Source organism: Oenanthe melanoleuca, chromosome 18, assembly GCF_029582105.1.
Source record: "Oenanthe melanoleuca isolate GR-GAL-2019-014 chromosome 18, OMel1.0, whole genome shotgun sequence".
Lineage (NCBI taxonomy): Eukaryota > Metazoa > Chordata > Aves > Passeriformes > Muscicapidae > Oenanthe > Oenanthe melanoleuca.
Genome location: NC_079351.1, coordinates 5,686,024 through 5,701,781, shown reverse-complemented (window position 1 = coordinate 5,701,781; position 15,758 = coordinate 5,686,024). Strand labels below are relative to the sequence as shown.

The 15,758-nt window shown below is 48.6% G+C and overlaps 1 protein-coding gene across 1 annotated transcript; it reads left to right on the top strand.

Annotated features, from left to right (window-relative positions):
- The first annotated feature begins 7,772 nt into the window (after positions 1 to 7,772).
- WFIKKN2 (WAP, follistatin/kazal, immunoglobulin, kunitz and netrin domain containing 2) lies at positions 7,773 to 13,580 on the top strand. The gene is made up of 2 exons (XM_056506064.1): positions 7,773 to 7,993; positions 10,104 to 13,580. The coding sequence occupies exons 1-2, from the start codon at positions 7,793 to 7,795 to the stop codon at positions 11,613 to 11,615; spliced, it is 1,713 nt and encodes a 570-aa protein (XP_056362039.1). The 5' UTR covers positions 7,773 to 7,792; the 3' UTR covers positions 11,616 to 13,580.
- Positions 13,581 to 15,758: the final 2,178 nt, after the last annotated feature.

Genomic DNA, 15,758 nt, shown 5'->3' with positions numbered 1-15,758 from the left:
ACTGGAGAAAAATCAGGCCATTAGCGAGCATTTGAAACACTCAGTGCTAATGATGCTCTGGTTCCTTTGTACCCCCCAGCTCAAAGACTGTCTGCTGCATCTGTCATTAAACACAATCCCAGCAACTGGTGAGACAGAGCACTGAGCCCAAAGTGCTGGCCCTAAAGGCACAGGGAAGCTGGAACGATTAAACCATGTGAATCTTTAACCTAGGATCACTCTGCCAACCACCATAGGGTCAGGCAGGACCTGTTATCTCCAAAACTGCCATGGAAAGAAAGTGCAGACCCTCAGCAGACCCTGCTATGCTGTGGGCTGCAGGTGAACTCTGAAAAAAAATAAAAGATCAGAATAAGAATGTATGTTGAATTAGTTGGAATCAGGAAGAGCTATGGTGAAAAAAAAGCTATTAAATGCAGACAAACATCCCATTGCCAGGGCAGGAAGGATGGGCTAGCTGCTCAAAAGATCAATGGAAGTGGGTCATCACTGGTTTGCAGACATCACTCCCTCCTCCAGCCTGTGTTAGATGTGCTGCTGAATGAACACAGAAGAGCACCTTTACAAACCAGACCTGCACTTTGGCTCCTTTGGGTGCTTCCAGTAAGGGCAGCAGTCTCCCCAAAGAGCTGCTCTATCTCCTTCTGTTTGCTGCTGTCTGTGCAGACTGAGTAATGCCTTGTGTCTGGTGGCACACAGGGCAAACAAAAACAAAATAGTTCACCTCTTGGAAAGATTCTGAATGTGCCTAGCTTAGAAGGCAGGGAGTGCTCCTGGCAGAGGTCACCCTCTGGGCACAGGCAGAGGATGTGCTGTGCAACAGCCAGGACTGCTAACAGCCAGCAAAGCCAAACCAGGGCAATAACTCTTCAGTTAAAAAGGAATTTTGTCATAGTTTAAATTTAAATTCCAAGAAGACAGAATTGTTGCTAAAGGGATTTCATGGTATCTGCAGAAATAGAAATAGTTCCATTTTGTGAAAATTAGCTTGTTTATAGTGAAGTTTTGGATACCAAACCCTCAGAGGAGCTCTGGAACTTCCAGGATGTCTGGAGAAGCCAACATTCATTGCCTGATGAAAAGCCCAGTCACTGGGAGCTGCTCTGCATCTCCTGGAGAGGCTCCCAGCCACAAGGAGGGTTCCAAACTTCCACAGATTCAAGGGTTGGGTAAAGTCTCACAATAGAGCACTAAATCATGCAAATCTGCAGCAGTTTAATCTCACCTCACAAACTCTCCTCCACTGAGAGATTAATAATTTTTCTAAAAAATATCAGCCCCAACTGACAAAGAGATGGTTCCTTCATGCTGAAGTCACAGGGAATTAAAGCTTGGGGTTAAATTAAGTTAGTACAGCCAGTATAAACCTTACTGTTTGTATAACTTGAAACACATCACAAACAAAAGCAATGTGACTATTCTATATTGAACCTGCATTTTGAGAAGGAAATAGTGCCCATGGGGTTGGAAGCAGGGTCTTGGGACTCCCACCTTTCGTGGCTGCTGCTGTGTGATACTCAGCAAGTGATTTCCTCCTAGCTTTAAATTCCTAAAAGTAAATAAGGGAGGTTAAATTAGGGTCATTTGTAGAATGAAGTGAATCTGTGCAATGGGTTCAGAATAAATTAACTTACATTCCTGGAGAAACACCACTGGCTCTGGTGAAAGATGTGCTGAGCACTCACCCCACTTTTATTCAGAGCTTTGATTCAAACTGAGCTGGAACTAAGCAGAACAACTGAAAGTCATAAAGAAAAATAACAAATACACCAGTTCAATCCCGAGGATTTTGTGCTATGGCTCACACAGCTCTAGCAGTGCTGCAAGCCATGGCAATATCTCCATTTGCACACCACAGGTTTGGTGCCAGTTCCCTCAAGTGCTGTTATTCAAGTTTGCCATAAAACTAACTATGAACTCCTGAAACCTTCAACAAAACAAGGTGCTCAAGGCTCTGTGCTGCAGCCCTGTGTCCGTGGTATCTGTATTTTCCACACTCAGCAGGTGACAGAACCTGCTCCAGCCTGTGCACCAGGGAGCTGAGAGGGCCCAACATGGAAAGTGCTGGCCCTGCACTGATTCAACTGTGGCTGTAATTTCTGTTTCTTGGTATTCCAGATTGCATTACAGACCTCAGATTTCCCTAGCTCAAACCTAATTGATGGAGCAGGTCTTGCTCAGCATTGACAGTGACAGAGAACAGAGCTGGAAGGGACTTTAGGAAGTGATTTAGATCATCCTGCTCTAAGGCAGGATGAACCCATTCCAAACATTTCATCTTTGCAATCTTGACAATCCAAAGATACCAACATGACCTCTCCAAATTATCTATGGATATCTTAGGTTTTGTCTCTGAAACAGAGACAGAAAGAGATGGGCTGGTGAAAGACAAGCTTCTGAGCTCAGCTTTTCCCATATCTCACTGATAATGGATATCTCTTTGATTATCTTCCTTTGTATCCTTGGTGCCTCTTGCTGTGCTGTTTCAGCCAGAATAAACCAAACAATAATGAACCATCATCAAACTGGCAATTGCTTCCTGCCCAGCTTACGTTAGCAGAGAAAGAGAAAGCAAATGATGATTAGTCGTATGTCTGCACTCAAAGATAAAACCCCTGAGCAGAAGCCATCTGCTGAGGCATAAAATAATAATTCTAACTCTAGCCCTGTCTGAGTGCAGTGCCATCAGCTCTTCCTGAAACACAATGCAACCCAGGCCTGATGCTGAGTTCTAGCAGGTGGCCCATAACCCTGTAATAAACTCCCTGACATTATTGATTTTCCCCCCCAGAACTGAGCCCTTTTGTCTAACCACATTAACTCCTGCTTACCAGGCAGCTGCACGTGAGGCTGCGTGCACATCAACAGCAGCTCCTTTGGGTGAGCAGTCACCATGCCAAATGTGCCTACTGAGCCTTCCCTGCTCTCTGGGATCTGCTCAGATATGTTATTTCAGAAGTCAAAACAACACTTGTTACTTCTGGGTGCTTGCAGAGATATTTCTATCTTAACTTGGGGAAAGCTGAAATATGCCTCTGTTGCTAATTAAGCATATGAAGAGAGCTGAAATAGGACCCAGACAGGCTGTTCCCATTGTACACCTTCAGCCCAAATCTGCCTGGCCCATGTGCATGTGTCCCAAAGCATGTGGCCAGCACAGCAGCCTTTGCCTGTGCTTTGATGTTCAGAGGTGCATCTCATGCTGCCAAAAGTCCTGCTCTCTCAGCCAGCCATCCAGGCAGCAGGAGACTTGTGGTCTTCTGAGGGCTGTGGAGAGGCATCCAAGCTCGGATCCCTGGCCATCCCCTGACCCTGCTGAGGTTCAGGATGTCACTCAAAGGGGAAGGTTTGACTCATTGCAGTCCAAAGCAAGATAAAGCTGAGGTCCCAAGGCATTATCTGTATTTCTGTGTGGAAGCAATATTCCTGCTTGAGACAAGCAGTTGGCAACTGTGCACCAAAATGGATCTGGCAGTGATGTTCCCTTTCTAATGTCTGGCCATCAGCTTTAAGTGCAGCAAGCTTTATGTACAGCCTGGAACTTCATTATTGTCTAAATGAAACTGTTTTTTAGAGTACAGGCATCATATTTTCAGCTGTGCATGGACAAAGAGCCACCTAGAGAGGGTGCATGGTGATGGTGGGGCTGAGGAAGAGGAGCTGCCTGCATGACCAGGGTCCCTGTGGGCAGGGCAGATTTGGGTGTCCCATTTGGAAGAAGGGGCTGATTGATGCTGTGGGCAGTGCAGGGAGTTGGCACCAGGCCCTGCTGTCACCAGCTGTCCTGTGAGAGGAGGGCAGCCTCAGGGACCAGACAGAGTCTTTGCTTTGTGCTACTCTCAGAGGCAGAGCAGGTCCAGCATCCAACCCTCACCCCTGGCCTTAATCTGCAGCATGAGCTGGGGACATCCATGGCAGCTCCAATCCAGCCAGGAGCCCTCTGCAGGGTCTCGATGCCTCAGGCAGCAAAGTGCCACCGGCAGAGATGAGTCACAGCCTGTCTGGAGAGGGGGTGGCTCCTGTTTGTGTTGGCAAACCCGGCTGCCGGTGGCAGCAGGCCCAGGGAGCACGAGAGGCTGGGGCTGGAAGGGCCCCTGTGCTGAGGAAGAGATCAATGGGAGTTGGAGTTTTAACATCACTGGGTGATGGTTCCTGCCAAGAGCAAATCAAATCAATCCACCCTCCACTGAGTAACTCCAGATGAGCACTGCTGCCTTAGTAAATCTGATCAACAGTTTGCTGCTCCTTTAGCAGTGGCTTGAGGAAAAATACCCAAATAAAATTATACTTTTCTGCACACAAGAGAATCCTGTTTCCATCCTCATTTAAAAGGTGTCACACCACAGACTGGGTCAACACTTGGCATAGAAGAGGACACAAAATATAATTTACAAAAAACCCAATAACAGTTAAGCCAGTTCTAGATTAACAACTCTAACCAGGACCTTGGGCACCCTAGGAGAGCTTTTCAGGACTGGGGCTGGTCCTACACTGATGTTTCCACTGCTGGGAGCAGACCCAGGATGTTGCTTTGTGCCATCAGATCTCAGGTTTGTCCATCTGAGATCCAGAGAAGTTCATCCCAGTTCCCCATCCAGCAGACTCATTCCAGTCTCTTGTACAGAAAGGAGTATTTTGAGGTAGTAATAGAGTTGCTTCCAAGGCTTGATCTCTTTTGGGAAGACCTTTATCAGATCAGTATCTGATGTGGCTGAGATAAGATAAGCCATAAAATCAGCTTTCATAATGGATTTGTTCATAGCAATGGAGAATGGGGATTACTTCATTGCTTATATTAAAGAAAAAAATGCACAGTGCTTTACACATGAGGAGGAACAGAAAAACTGGACCTGGGGACCTTGACAGAGACCCCAGTTCACAACTGGGCAGTAACTGGTGGTGTTCTGGAGTGTCCAGTCACATCCACTGAGATCACTGGAGTTAAATTTACTTAAACCAGGCAAGTAAACAGCCCTCAGTGAAACCCAGGAGACAGTGAGTGCATTAGTCAGAGCTTGGCTGTCCATGCTGGGACAGTCAGGATCCCCACTGTCCCTGGGCCAAGCTGGGGCAGCCTGGTTTCCCTCCTGGATGTGCTCCTCGGGCTGGGTAACAGCATCTCTGGGATGTCCTGGCAGGACTGGGGCAGCTGTCGAGGGCTGTTTGGAGCCCTCACTGCTTCCCCTGCCCTTTAGAGCTGTCTGCCCACATTCACAGGGAGATTTATGGCAATGTTTTCCTCTCTCCTGGCTGAGCTCAAGGGGCCAAAGGACTGATCCAGGAACATGATCCCTCAGAGCTGAAAGCAGAAAGCTGCAATGGGATTTACCTGTGGCTGGAGAATATCCCTGTGGCTGAAGAAGGACAGCAAAGCAGAAGGCTGCACTGTCTGTCTGATGCAAACCAGTACCTGACTCCTCAGAGCCCCACTCTGCTCCCCCACAGCTGAAATGTGCCTCTGGGCAAGGGATCCCTGGTTAGGGACAGTTAAAAATAAGATAGTGCTGGTTTTTTCCTGTTTGGAACAGAGTTCCACCTACAGTGGCCCACGTTAGTGTGTCTCTCACTCACCAAAGCTGGCAAGGACGTGGCTGTCTGGCACCAGGAGAGGAGATGGAGGCTGTAAGATCCACCTCTGGTCCAGCAGGTATGGGGGTAAAATGGCCATAAAAGATTAAAGCTGGCAGAGAAAAATCATATCCATGGCTACTCTGGATTGAGAGAAAACTCCCTGCATGTGCAGTGGCTGTTGAGGTCAGCAAGGCAGCTTCCCCAGCACTCCTCAAGACCCACATACAGCTGGTTTCAAAGCTTATCTGTAGTCAGTCTTACAATATAAAGTGTCTTTGTTTAGGCAACAGAGCCACTCATACATGTGATTTTGTTGTTAATAGAGCTGTAAGAATTTTAAGTACCTTTTGGGAATGTGTCATTTTTGGTTGGCTTTTTTAGGCATCACAGGGTGCTGCGTTTGTCTTTGTAAACAAGTATTGAATAAAACATTTAGCGCACAGCCGCACTTTGTACAAGTGTCATGCAGGTTTCTAAAGTTTCAGAGTGAATAAATCAACTGCAAACTGCTGCCTGGCAGTTGACTTCGCTCCTTATAAATAGCTAATTTGGACAACTTTGCTCTGCACGTCCCATGAAATTCAAATACTGTGCATATGGCTAATGCAGGCACACAAATCAGAGCTGCAAGAGCCCCTTTTATAAGCCTGGTTGCTACAGAAATGCCACAGCCTGGGGCAGGTCAGCTCCAGGTTGCCCTCCCTTTCTCCCAGAGGTGATCCTGGAAAACCAGCAGGTCACTGTGCTCTGCTGCTGAGCCCCAGGGGACGAGCAGGAGCCCCATGGTGACCCAGTTCACTGCTGGTTGTACTGGTTGGCAGTATCATCATCGCTCAGGGGAGAATCAGGTCCAAACTCAGCCATGAAAAACAACTCTGGGTTTATAAACACAGTGGAAAAAAGTTAGGGCTGACTGGTTGGCTTTGCAGCTCTCAGCACTGGGCACGGGGTGGATGCACACCCTTCCCTCCTACCCAGGCACAGTGCTGCTGGTCCAGCCCTGCAGAACTTCCACGTGGGATGCAAACTTCCCCCATCCTCCCAGGAGGCTCTTATCAACATGCAGGATCCAGCCAAGCTAGCCCAAAACTCAGCCCAGAGGCCCTCATCCTGGAGGGTGCTGAGCAGCTCGGACTTCTGCCACTCATCTCTGGATTCTGGCACGTGTTCAGCACGAGCAGGATCAGCCCCTTGCTGTAATAATCAGGGAATGAGGAACTCAGCTTGACTGAGTTTCCCTCCCAGCCCCCAATGCAAAAATGCTGTACATTCCTTTATGCAGGTTTCCATAGAGTTTAACTTCTACTATTTTTTTGTTGTTGCTGTTAAAGGGGTCAGCAATGCACTGTACAATGGGATCTGGCTGTCAGGAAATATGGAGGAATTCAGGGACACTTTTAACATCTTCCTGGTGGGACTGGAAAGCAGCATTAAACTTAACATCATGGAAATCTCACAACCAAAGAGAAGAAAAAAGCCTGGAGGAGCCCTGGGAGAAATTATGAAGACATTCTGCTTTGTCGATCCTAAGTTTAAATAAGTTATTTCTTCCCTACTTCCTTTGTTAAAATACTATATTCTGGCTTTAATTGCTTCAATCCTATTATTTGTTCCTTTTAGCAAGTGATTGTGTAGCCCCTTGCCGTGGGGAAATCCCCTGACTGCGGGTCCGTGTTACTTAGACAAGTCCCCTTTCAGAAGTAAATGCCATTCTTAGCATAGGGAAGTACTTTAGGTCTAAAGGGGTTAAGAAGGCCTCCCTGCATTCAGAAACATGCAGGGGTCCCACCATGCCAGTTCCAGCCTTTTGAACTCTTTCCAGCTTTTTTTTCTTGCAACAAATCTGTCTGACTGCCACCAGGACATAGGAAGCGTGTGCCTGTCAAAGAAATCAAGTTTACTTTTTCTGACTTGTTAACAGAGGCAGGGTATAAATAGACCTAACTCTGCTCGCACAAGTAGCGTTTCTCTTAAAATAAGGGGGTGAACTTCCTAGGACCTTTAATCCAATGAGGTCCAGACCAAACTGCACTATCGACAGAGGCAGCAGAGGAGCTTGCTGAAATTTTTACTGAAGTCAGGTGCATCTGGGTTCCTCAAAAACTTAAGGCTTACCACAAAAAAAAAAAAAAAAAAAAAAAAAAAAAAAAAAATAGCAACCCCAAGCAGACAAGAACTGCTTCCAGCTCAGACACTGCCACTGCCCTGGAGAAGTTCTGAGATGTTGTTGGTGCTGTTCACTCGGTGGATGTGGATCTTGCTGGGGAAGAGCAGTGTCCTGTTGCTCCTGGAGGTGTCTCTGAAGGGGAGAGCCCTGCCTCCCATCCGCTACTCGCACGCTGGGATATGCCCCAATGACATGAACCCCAACCTGTGGGTGGACGCGCAGAGCACTTGCAAGCGGGAGTGCGACGCTGACCTGGTGAGTGATGCGCGTTTGTGTCTCTGCGTCACGGGCGCTGCCGCGGCTCTCGGGGCTCTGGGGGAGCCTTCTGTCCCACTGGAGGGGTGCTGGCACCAGGCAGGACCAGTGCAGACAGAGAATGTATTGAACTGACCCGTGCCCTGAATAACGTAGAAAAGGCTTGATGAGTTATCAGTTAAGAGGGGAGGTGTGTGCCAGCTGTCACTTTGCTGGGGTGGGTATAGCGCTCACTCTGTTTGATCCTTTTCCTTGTTTTCATGTCAAAAGAAACGTCTGAATTTGATACTCCAGAACTCAGCATGCCCTGGGGCCAATCTGTAGTATTTATCTTTGTTGTGGCTATCATCAATGTTTTATGTTCCTGAGAGGAATCCTGTATGAAATAGTTTAATTTAGCACGTAAATCATCAGCCTTTGCTGCATTTGAAGAGCAAAGCTTGCTTGGGGTGCAGAACAGGGCATGCCTAAAATGACCAGGCAGATGTTCTGTGGGATGCTCCCAGCTCAAAACGTGTTTAGTTTACCACTATAAAATTCATTTTTCAACCTGTCAGCACTGCCAGCTCAAGCTGGCATCTGAAAATACCTGCTTGTCCTACCTCTTACATCATGTCCCATGACAATGCTTCTGTAGCCCAAACCTGGCTGACAGGAACATTTACTGTGCTGAAAAAAAAGTGTTTGGGTTTGTGCTCTGTATATTGTTTCTGCAATGCTAAAAAGGGGAAAAAAAAAGACAAAAATTCTGGCCCTAAGTAAACAAAGACATTTACTCAGATGGATCCCATGTGTTAGCAATGAAGGTGCTCTTTTTACTTTTGCCATTCCCAAATAAGCTGCCTCTGTTCCAACTACCAGGTGCAGCAATGAACACTAAAACGCTTTCAAAACCCCAGAAGCAGCAGCAGCAGCAGCAGACAATGATGTTTTAATAATTGACTGGTCAAAACCTGAAAGCCAAAAGCCACTGGCTACCAATATTCCTTTTGCCTAGTGGCAGCACAGAGTCCTGGGACTCTGGATGGAGTGAGTGTACTGCAGGCAACCAAGGACTCTGCCAAGCCACACTCCTTGACCCCAGCTGAAAAACTCCCCAATCCTGGTTTCTAGCTTTGCTTCTGAAACCTAGTAATGTGCAGCTGGAAATGGGGAAAGAGTTTTGGTATTAGGTCATCTTTTTCCCAATAAGGAAAGGATACTGGACTCAGGAGAAGCTGTTTAGCTTGGTAGCTTAAAAACCATTTTGTTCTCACTTATGAGAAAGCTGATGGATTTTAGGGGGCTTGTAGAGATTTAACACACGGTGGAAATGTGCCCTGTTGGGCACTTGGTAGCAGTTTTCCTGGTCCTTTGAAGTAATCCATAACCACCCAGCAGCCCTGATCACATGTATCAAATACCTTTTCTGCACAGAAGATGAAAATTCTGCTAAAATTAACCACAATTTAGAGCTGACTGTAGCCGAGGCGGGGTGTAATAAATCACTAGAAGAGCGATGCTGCTCTTGAAAATAGGACTAAAATAGGACAGAGAAGCCATAATGAGCTGTTTGGGGTTTGTTTTTCTAAATACCATAGAAAAATTATTTTTGGAGCACATATTGCCTTACTTTTGAGATATTCTATTATTTCTTCGACAATGTGAACAATTACAAATCCTTGGCAGTTTCACCTCCAAGAGCCGTCTGTTAGTCTCAGGGAATTCAAATAATACTTTACATACTTCTGTGGAAAATAAGAAGGATTACTGCCTACAGCCATATGATAAGACTTTCCATCTGCTCTTGTTTCTCAGGGCTTGTCTTCAGGCATATTAGAGTGTGGAAGGGGGGACTTGGTTCATAGTCGAGCCCCATGTGACTCTGGGGTAAAGACTTATGAGGAGGCTTGTGTTTAAGAAACAGAAATACATTTTCCTTTCCAAGAGTCTTCTCCTCCAGCACTTCAGAACCCCCTGGGATGTTTCTGCTCACTGACAGCGGGGCACTGAGTTTCAGACCGTGGATATCTGTGGCAGAGCTGAGTTTCTGGGCTCTCTGCTTGCTGAGCCTCCAAAAAGGCCTTTTCTCTGTGCCCAGTACTGATCAGCTTCATTTCCTTCCCCACAGGAGTGTGAGACCTTTGAGAAGTGCTGCCCCAATGTCTGTGGAACCAAGAGCTGTGTGGCCGCTCGCTACATGGACATCAAGGGCAAGAAGGGGCCTGTGGGGATGCCCAAAGAGGCAACCTGTGACCGCTTCATGTGCATCCAGCAAGGCTCAGAGTGCGACATCTGGGACGGGCAGCCCGTCTGCAAGTGCAAGGACAGGTGTGAGAAGGAGCCCAGCTTCACCTGCGCCTCTGACGGGCTCACCTACTACAACAAGTGCTACATGGATGCAGAGGCCTGCATCAAAGGCATCACACTGAGCGTGGTCACCTGCAGGTACCATCTCACCTGGCCGAACACCAGCCCCATCCCCCCGGAAACGACAGCTCGCCCTACCACCGCCTACTCCGAGACCACAGTGGTGGATATCCTGCCCCCTGCCCTGGTGAACAACCCCGTCCATCAGTCTGTCTACGTGGGCGAGACCGTCAGCTTCCTCTGCGACGTCACCGGGAGGCCCAAGCCCGAAATCACGTGGGAGAAGCAGGTGGATGGGAAGGACAAAGTCATCATGAAGCCAAACCACGTCAGGGGGAACGTCGTGGTCACCAACATCGCCCAGCTGGTCATCTACAACACGCAGCTGCAGGATGCAGGAATCTACACCTGCACTGCCCAGAACAGCGGCGGCCTCCTGCGGGCAGATTTCCCTTTGTCAGTCATCAGAGGAGAGCCCACATCCAAGGAAGCTTCCCAGAACAAAACACATTTTCCAACCGACGAGTGCCTGAAGCAGCCGGACAGTGAGGACTGTGGGGAGGAGCAGACCCGGTGGTACTACGATGCCAAGAAAAACAACTGCTTTACTTTCATCTATGGGAACTGCAACAGCAACCTCAACCACTTTGAGACCTATGAGAGTTGCATGCTGACGTGCATGAACGGCCCCATCAACATCTGCAACCTGCCGGCCCTCCAAGGCCACTGCAAGGCCTACGAGCCCAGGTGGGCCTACAACAGCCTGAGCAAGCAGTGCCAGTCCTTCATCTACGGCGGCTGCGGGGGCAACGAGAACAACTTTGAGAGCCGCGAGGCCTGCGAGGAGATGTGCCCCTTCCCCAAGAACACGCACTGCAAGGCCTGCAAGCCCCGCCAGAAGCTGGTCACCAGCTTCTGCAAGAGCGACTTCGTCATCCTGGGCCGCATCACGGAGCTGACCGAAGACCAGGACTCGGGGCACGCCCTGGTGACGGTGGAGGAGATTCTCAAGGATGAAAAAATGGGATTAAAATTCCTGGGGAAGGAACCGCTAGAAATCACGCTTTTGAACATGGACTGGAGCTGCCCGTGCCCCAACATGACCACGGTGGATGGCCAGCTCATCATCATGGGGGACGTCCACAACGGCATGGCCGTGCTGCAGCCAGACAGCTTTGTGGGCACCTCCAGCGTCCGGCGCGTGCGCAAGCTGCGCGAGGTCATCCACAAGAAAACTTGTGAGCTTTTGAAAGAGTTCCTGGGATTGCATTAACCTCCCTCACCCCTCTGAGCCGCCCCCATCCGTGTGTTAGTAGGGCTAACAAGTGATAGGCTAGTGCCAGACTAAACACACTGTTTGAAGATACACTGTAGGAATTATGCAGAACCCCTATTTTAATCCATTAATGATGCTTAGCAACAACATAGTTTGGTCTTTGGCAGGCGTGTAAACCAGCAGCAAAAGGCCATTAATCTTGCATTGAAATAAATTTGTCCATATAGGAGTGCCATTTAACTAGGTGACTCACTTCAGCAATTATAACATTTTTATCTAGCTTCCATCATATATGACAGAACTCATAGCATTTGTTTGGCTAGTTGGTACACAGCTAAGAAATATGTAATGTCAATTTAATCTGTCTCGTTCTCAGTCTGGTTCATCATTTTAAGGCACACGCTTGGCTTCTTATAGCAGCACTAATATTTCAAGAGAAAAGCCTGTAAATTGTTGTCTACATTTACAATTGTGCACATTTAACCAACCTATGCATTATGAGTTTGCTTCTTTTAATTGCAATTTTCCTTTTTTTTTTTTTCCCCTTTTAAAAACCTCATTTTTAAATGGCAACTACTACCTATCTTGCAATCCTTACTGGAGGAGAAGCTCCCTTGATCCTGTGCCCAGGACAACAGGTCCCTGTAAAAGCTCAAGGCACAGTTTCACCCTGAAATGACATTTCTGTCACCAGAACAAGGTCAGCAAACACCCTTGTTCCCTATTTAAGTTTCAATCAATATATTGTCTACCACAAAAAGTCCAAGCCAGAAGGACAGCAATGTGCTGCCAGCTGTCTTGCTTTTGAAAAGCCTTTACACCTGAGCATGCACGGGGATTTATTGCTTATTTTCAGTAGAAATCCTGCTTTTATAGATGAGAGAGCAAAGCAAGAGGAGTCAGAACAAAATTCAGCCTAGGAAAGTGCAATACACAGTCTGCAAACTGCATTAGGCAGACACAAAGCTCCTGAATCTGAACTGCACAAACACAAGCAGACAGACTTTAAAGGCTTTTATCAGTGTCACCCCTTTAGAGCCTTTTTAGAGTCTTTCAAACCTCACAACACACTTTCCACCAGGCCACTGTATATAGGTGTATGGATGAATTCCCTAAGACAGCCAGCATGAGCTGTGGGTGGGAGCAGGTGAGTACACATAGGATCGATCATTTTAATATTTGTGTGTCCAAACAATGTAACATTTGCCTATACAAAATCCTTAAATAAAGAAGAGGCTGATCCTGCAAACATGCTGCCTTGCTGAGGACTGTGATTGCAGGGAGCAGGGTGAGCAGGGCACCATGAGCCTTGTCCCTGCTCCTCGTTCCATGGGCTCAGGGAAGTGGCTGTGGCAGAGCTCAGAGCTTGCTGCCCTGCACAAAGAGCCAGCTCATGGCTGGAGCAGTGTCAAGACCTGTGTGGGTGAGCTGAAGGAAGGGAGGCAGGGAGGCAGGAAGGTGCAGGCAGTGCTGCCCCATGGTGCCATCTAACGGGCTGGCTGCGGGGCCGAGGCTGGCACTGGGCACACACATGCTGCTGCAGGCAGGAGTTGGGGTGGGAATGGCAAGGGCTGGGGGAGGAGATTAAACAGGCAGATGTTGGATATCTGCACCCCACAAAGCCTGTGCACGTGGCAATTAAAGGGAGGAAAACTCACAGTGAGAGAAACAGCATTGTGGATGTGAGTCCAGCTCTGCTTCCCCTGATTCCACACTGCACCAGCAGCCAAGCCATGGGTAGAGACCACTGCAGGATGGAAAGTGGTTTGGGCTTGGGTTATTTTTGACATGTTCCTGCAACAGGAATGGATCTAAATCTCCAGTTATTTGGAAAATTTCACAAGAAGCTGCATGGCAGGGGGAGAGAGGAGTCTGGACCAGGCTTTGCTGACTAAGATAATACCTGCTGGGTGTTTTTGTTGTACCTTTCCTAAGTGTATGTGAAAAAACCTCCAATTAAAGGCCCATAATGTTTGTGTATGTTCTTGTGGAGACCATTTTCTGCAGATGGGAGATGCTGGCCCTGCTGTCCTCTGAAGTAGCCAGCATGTCCACCAGATCATCCCTGGCTGTGGCAGCCACCCTGACCATGGCTCATCATTTTTTTGAGCAACCTGTAGGAAGTGGCTTCTTCCTGCCATTCTAACACAAAGATTTTGGAAGATGAGGGTTTAATAAAGACAGGGTTTGTATGGCTCCTTTTTTCCTAAAGTTAGGGGAGTGTTGAAGTGTGGGAGTGTTGAAGTGACTCGGGAGTGTTGGAATGATTCAGGAGAAATGGAGCTGGCTGTTCAGAGAGCTGGGATTCAAACGTAGCTGGGAGCAGAAAGCAGAGGATTGATTGCTGCTCCAGCCAGCACAGTGCAGTGCTGAAGCCTTGGCTCTAAAGTGCTTTTTTGGCTTTCCCTCCTGGCCAGTCCCCTGGGAAGGCAGCAGGCACTTAAGACATGCAGTGTGCGAGTGCTCTGAGGCACGGAGAGCCAGGGCTGTGCAAGGTGTGAGGTGTCTGCCACCCCCCTTGGGGCACACAGGCCTGGTGTGCGAGGTTTTCCTGCACAGGGGACCCTGGGGGACACTCTGGGTCAGTTTTCCAATGTGGTGGGGTGAGATGGACACTGAACAGACCAACACACCTCTCTAACACAGCATGGCCACTCTCATGTAGCTCCTGCCCAAACTTGCAGCCGTGAGCGGGTCCTGTGAGCCCCTGGCTGTGCCCCACTGCATAGAGCCACCACAGGTACCCTGAGGCAGAAGGAGCAGTGCCACAGGCATCCCTCACCTGCTCACCAGGAAAAAAAAAACATTTCTGGCAGTGCTGGGAGCACCACACCTCCCCATAGCATGGGACTGACCCCAACCCCAAGCCTCTCCACCTTCTGACCTTGAAGAATTCAGCTCTCTACTCAAAGCTAATACTTTAGTTCAGCCTCTTATTAAATCCTTAAGAAGCCCAAAATTCGAGCCTGACCAGTCCAGCAGCCCAGGGATGCTGCTGCATGGGGCCAGTGTAGAGATGTTGCTCCACCTTTCAGGACTAATGGGCATGTGCCTGTGGCTCCTCACCAGGAAATCCCTTTTGTGTTGCTCATGAGCTCAGGTTGTATCCTGCTCTGTGGGGTTCTAAGCTGGAAGGAAATGCCAGTATTTAAAGTTTATATTGAATGTATGAGAGGAGAGAGAGAAAGGGAAAAGCCTCCTTGAGTCCTTTTCCTGCACGCCTGTGGGCTCAGGAGGAGCAGCAGTGCCTGTGTGAGGCTCCAGGGAAGAGCTGGGGGCTTGATGCCACCTCCAAAGCCACATGGCTGTGGCCAGTGACTGATGTCAAAGCTCTCCTGCACATGCAGACAGCATTCCCCACAGACACTGGCTCAGGAAGCAACACAGAATCACAGAACCATTAAGGCTGGAAAATACCTCCTAAGACCATTGAGTCAAGTGGAGAAGCTGGGAACAGACCCACACTGGCTGGGTCTGAGACCTGCAGGAATTCCCCAGGGCTCAGGGATGGATCTGATGGAACCTTGACAGCCCTGAACCAGCCCACCTCCCTCACTGCCAGCCTGGGGCGAGGATGAGAAGTGCAACCCCCAAATCTGCAAACCCTGCAGCTGGACAGACACCATTCGGCCCCTGGATCCCAGCAGGAGCCACGGGTGGCTGTGTCTCACTCTGTTAACAGGGGACAGACAGCAGCAGCAGCCAAGGAGTGGTGGTGGCTGCTGCACACAGGTTGTACGTGGGGCTGGTGTCACACAGGGCTGGTGCCACCCAGGGCTGGTGTCACCCAGGGCTGGTGCCACCCAGGGCTGGTGTCACAGGGCTGGGCACAAGGGCATGAGGAGCTGCACACACAGAGAGCTGGCTGGGTGATTACTTGGTGGGGTTGAACTGGGTGAAGGCTTTTGCCTGAAGCCATGGGAAAAATCACTTCAGTTATGGTGAGCAACCTCATTGTCCCCTGGGAGTCCTCATGTTAATGTTACTAGAAAGTTCTTCACTTCCCCAGCTGCCATTGGTTCATGTTTGGTGCAGTCATTTTAATATTCCTAACGCAAATTTATGATTGGTACCCTTCCCCTCAGATTCTGCCCCTAACCTACCCTGTATAAATTATTGTTTCACCCTAGGCCTTTCTGG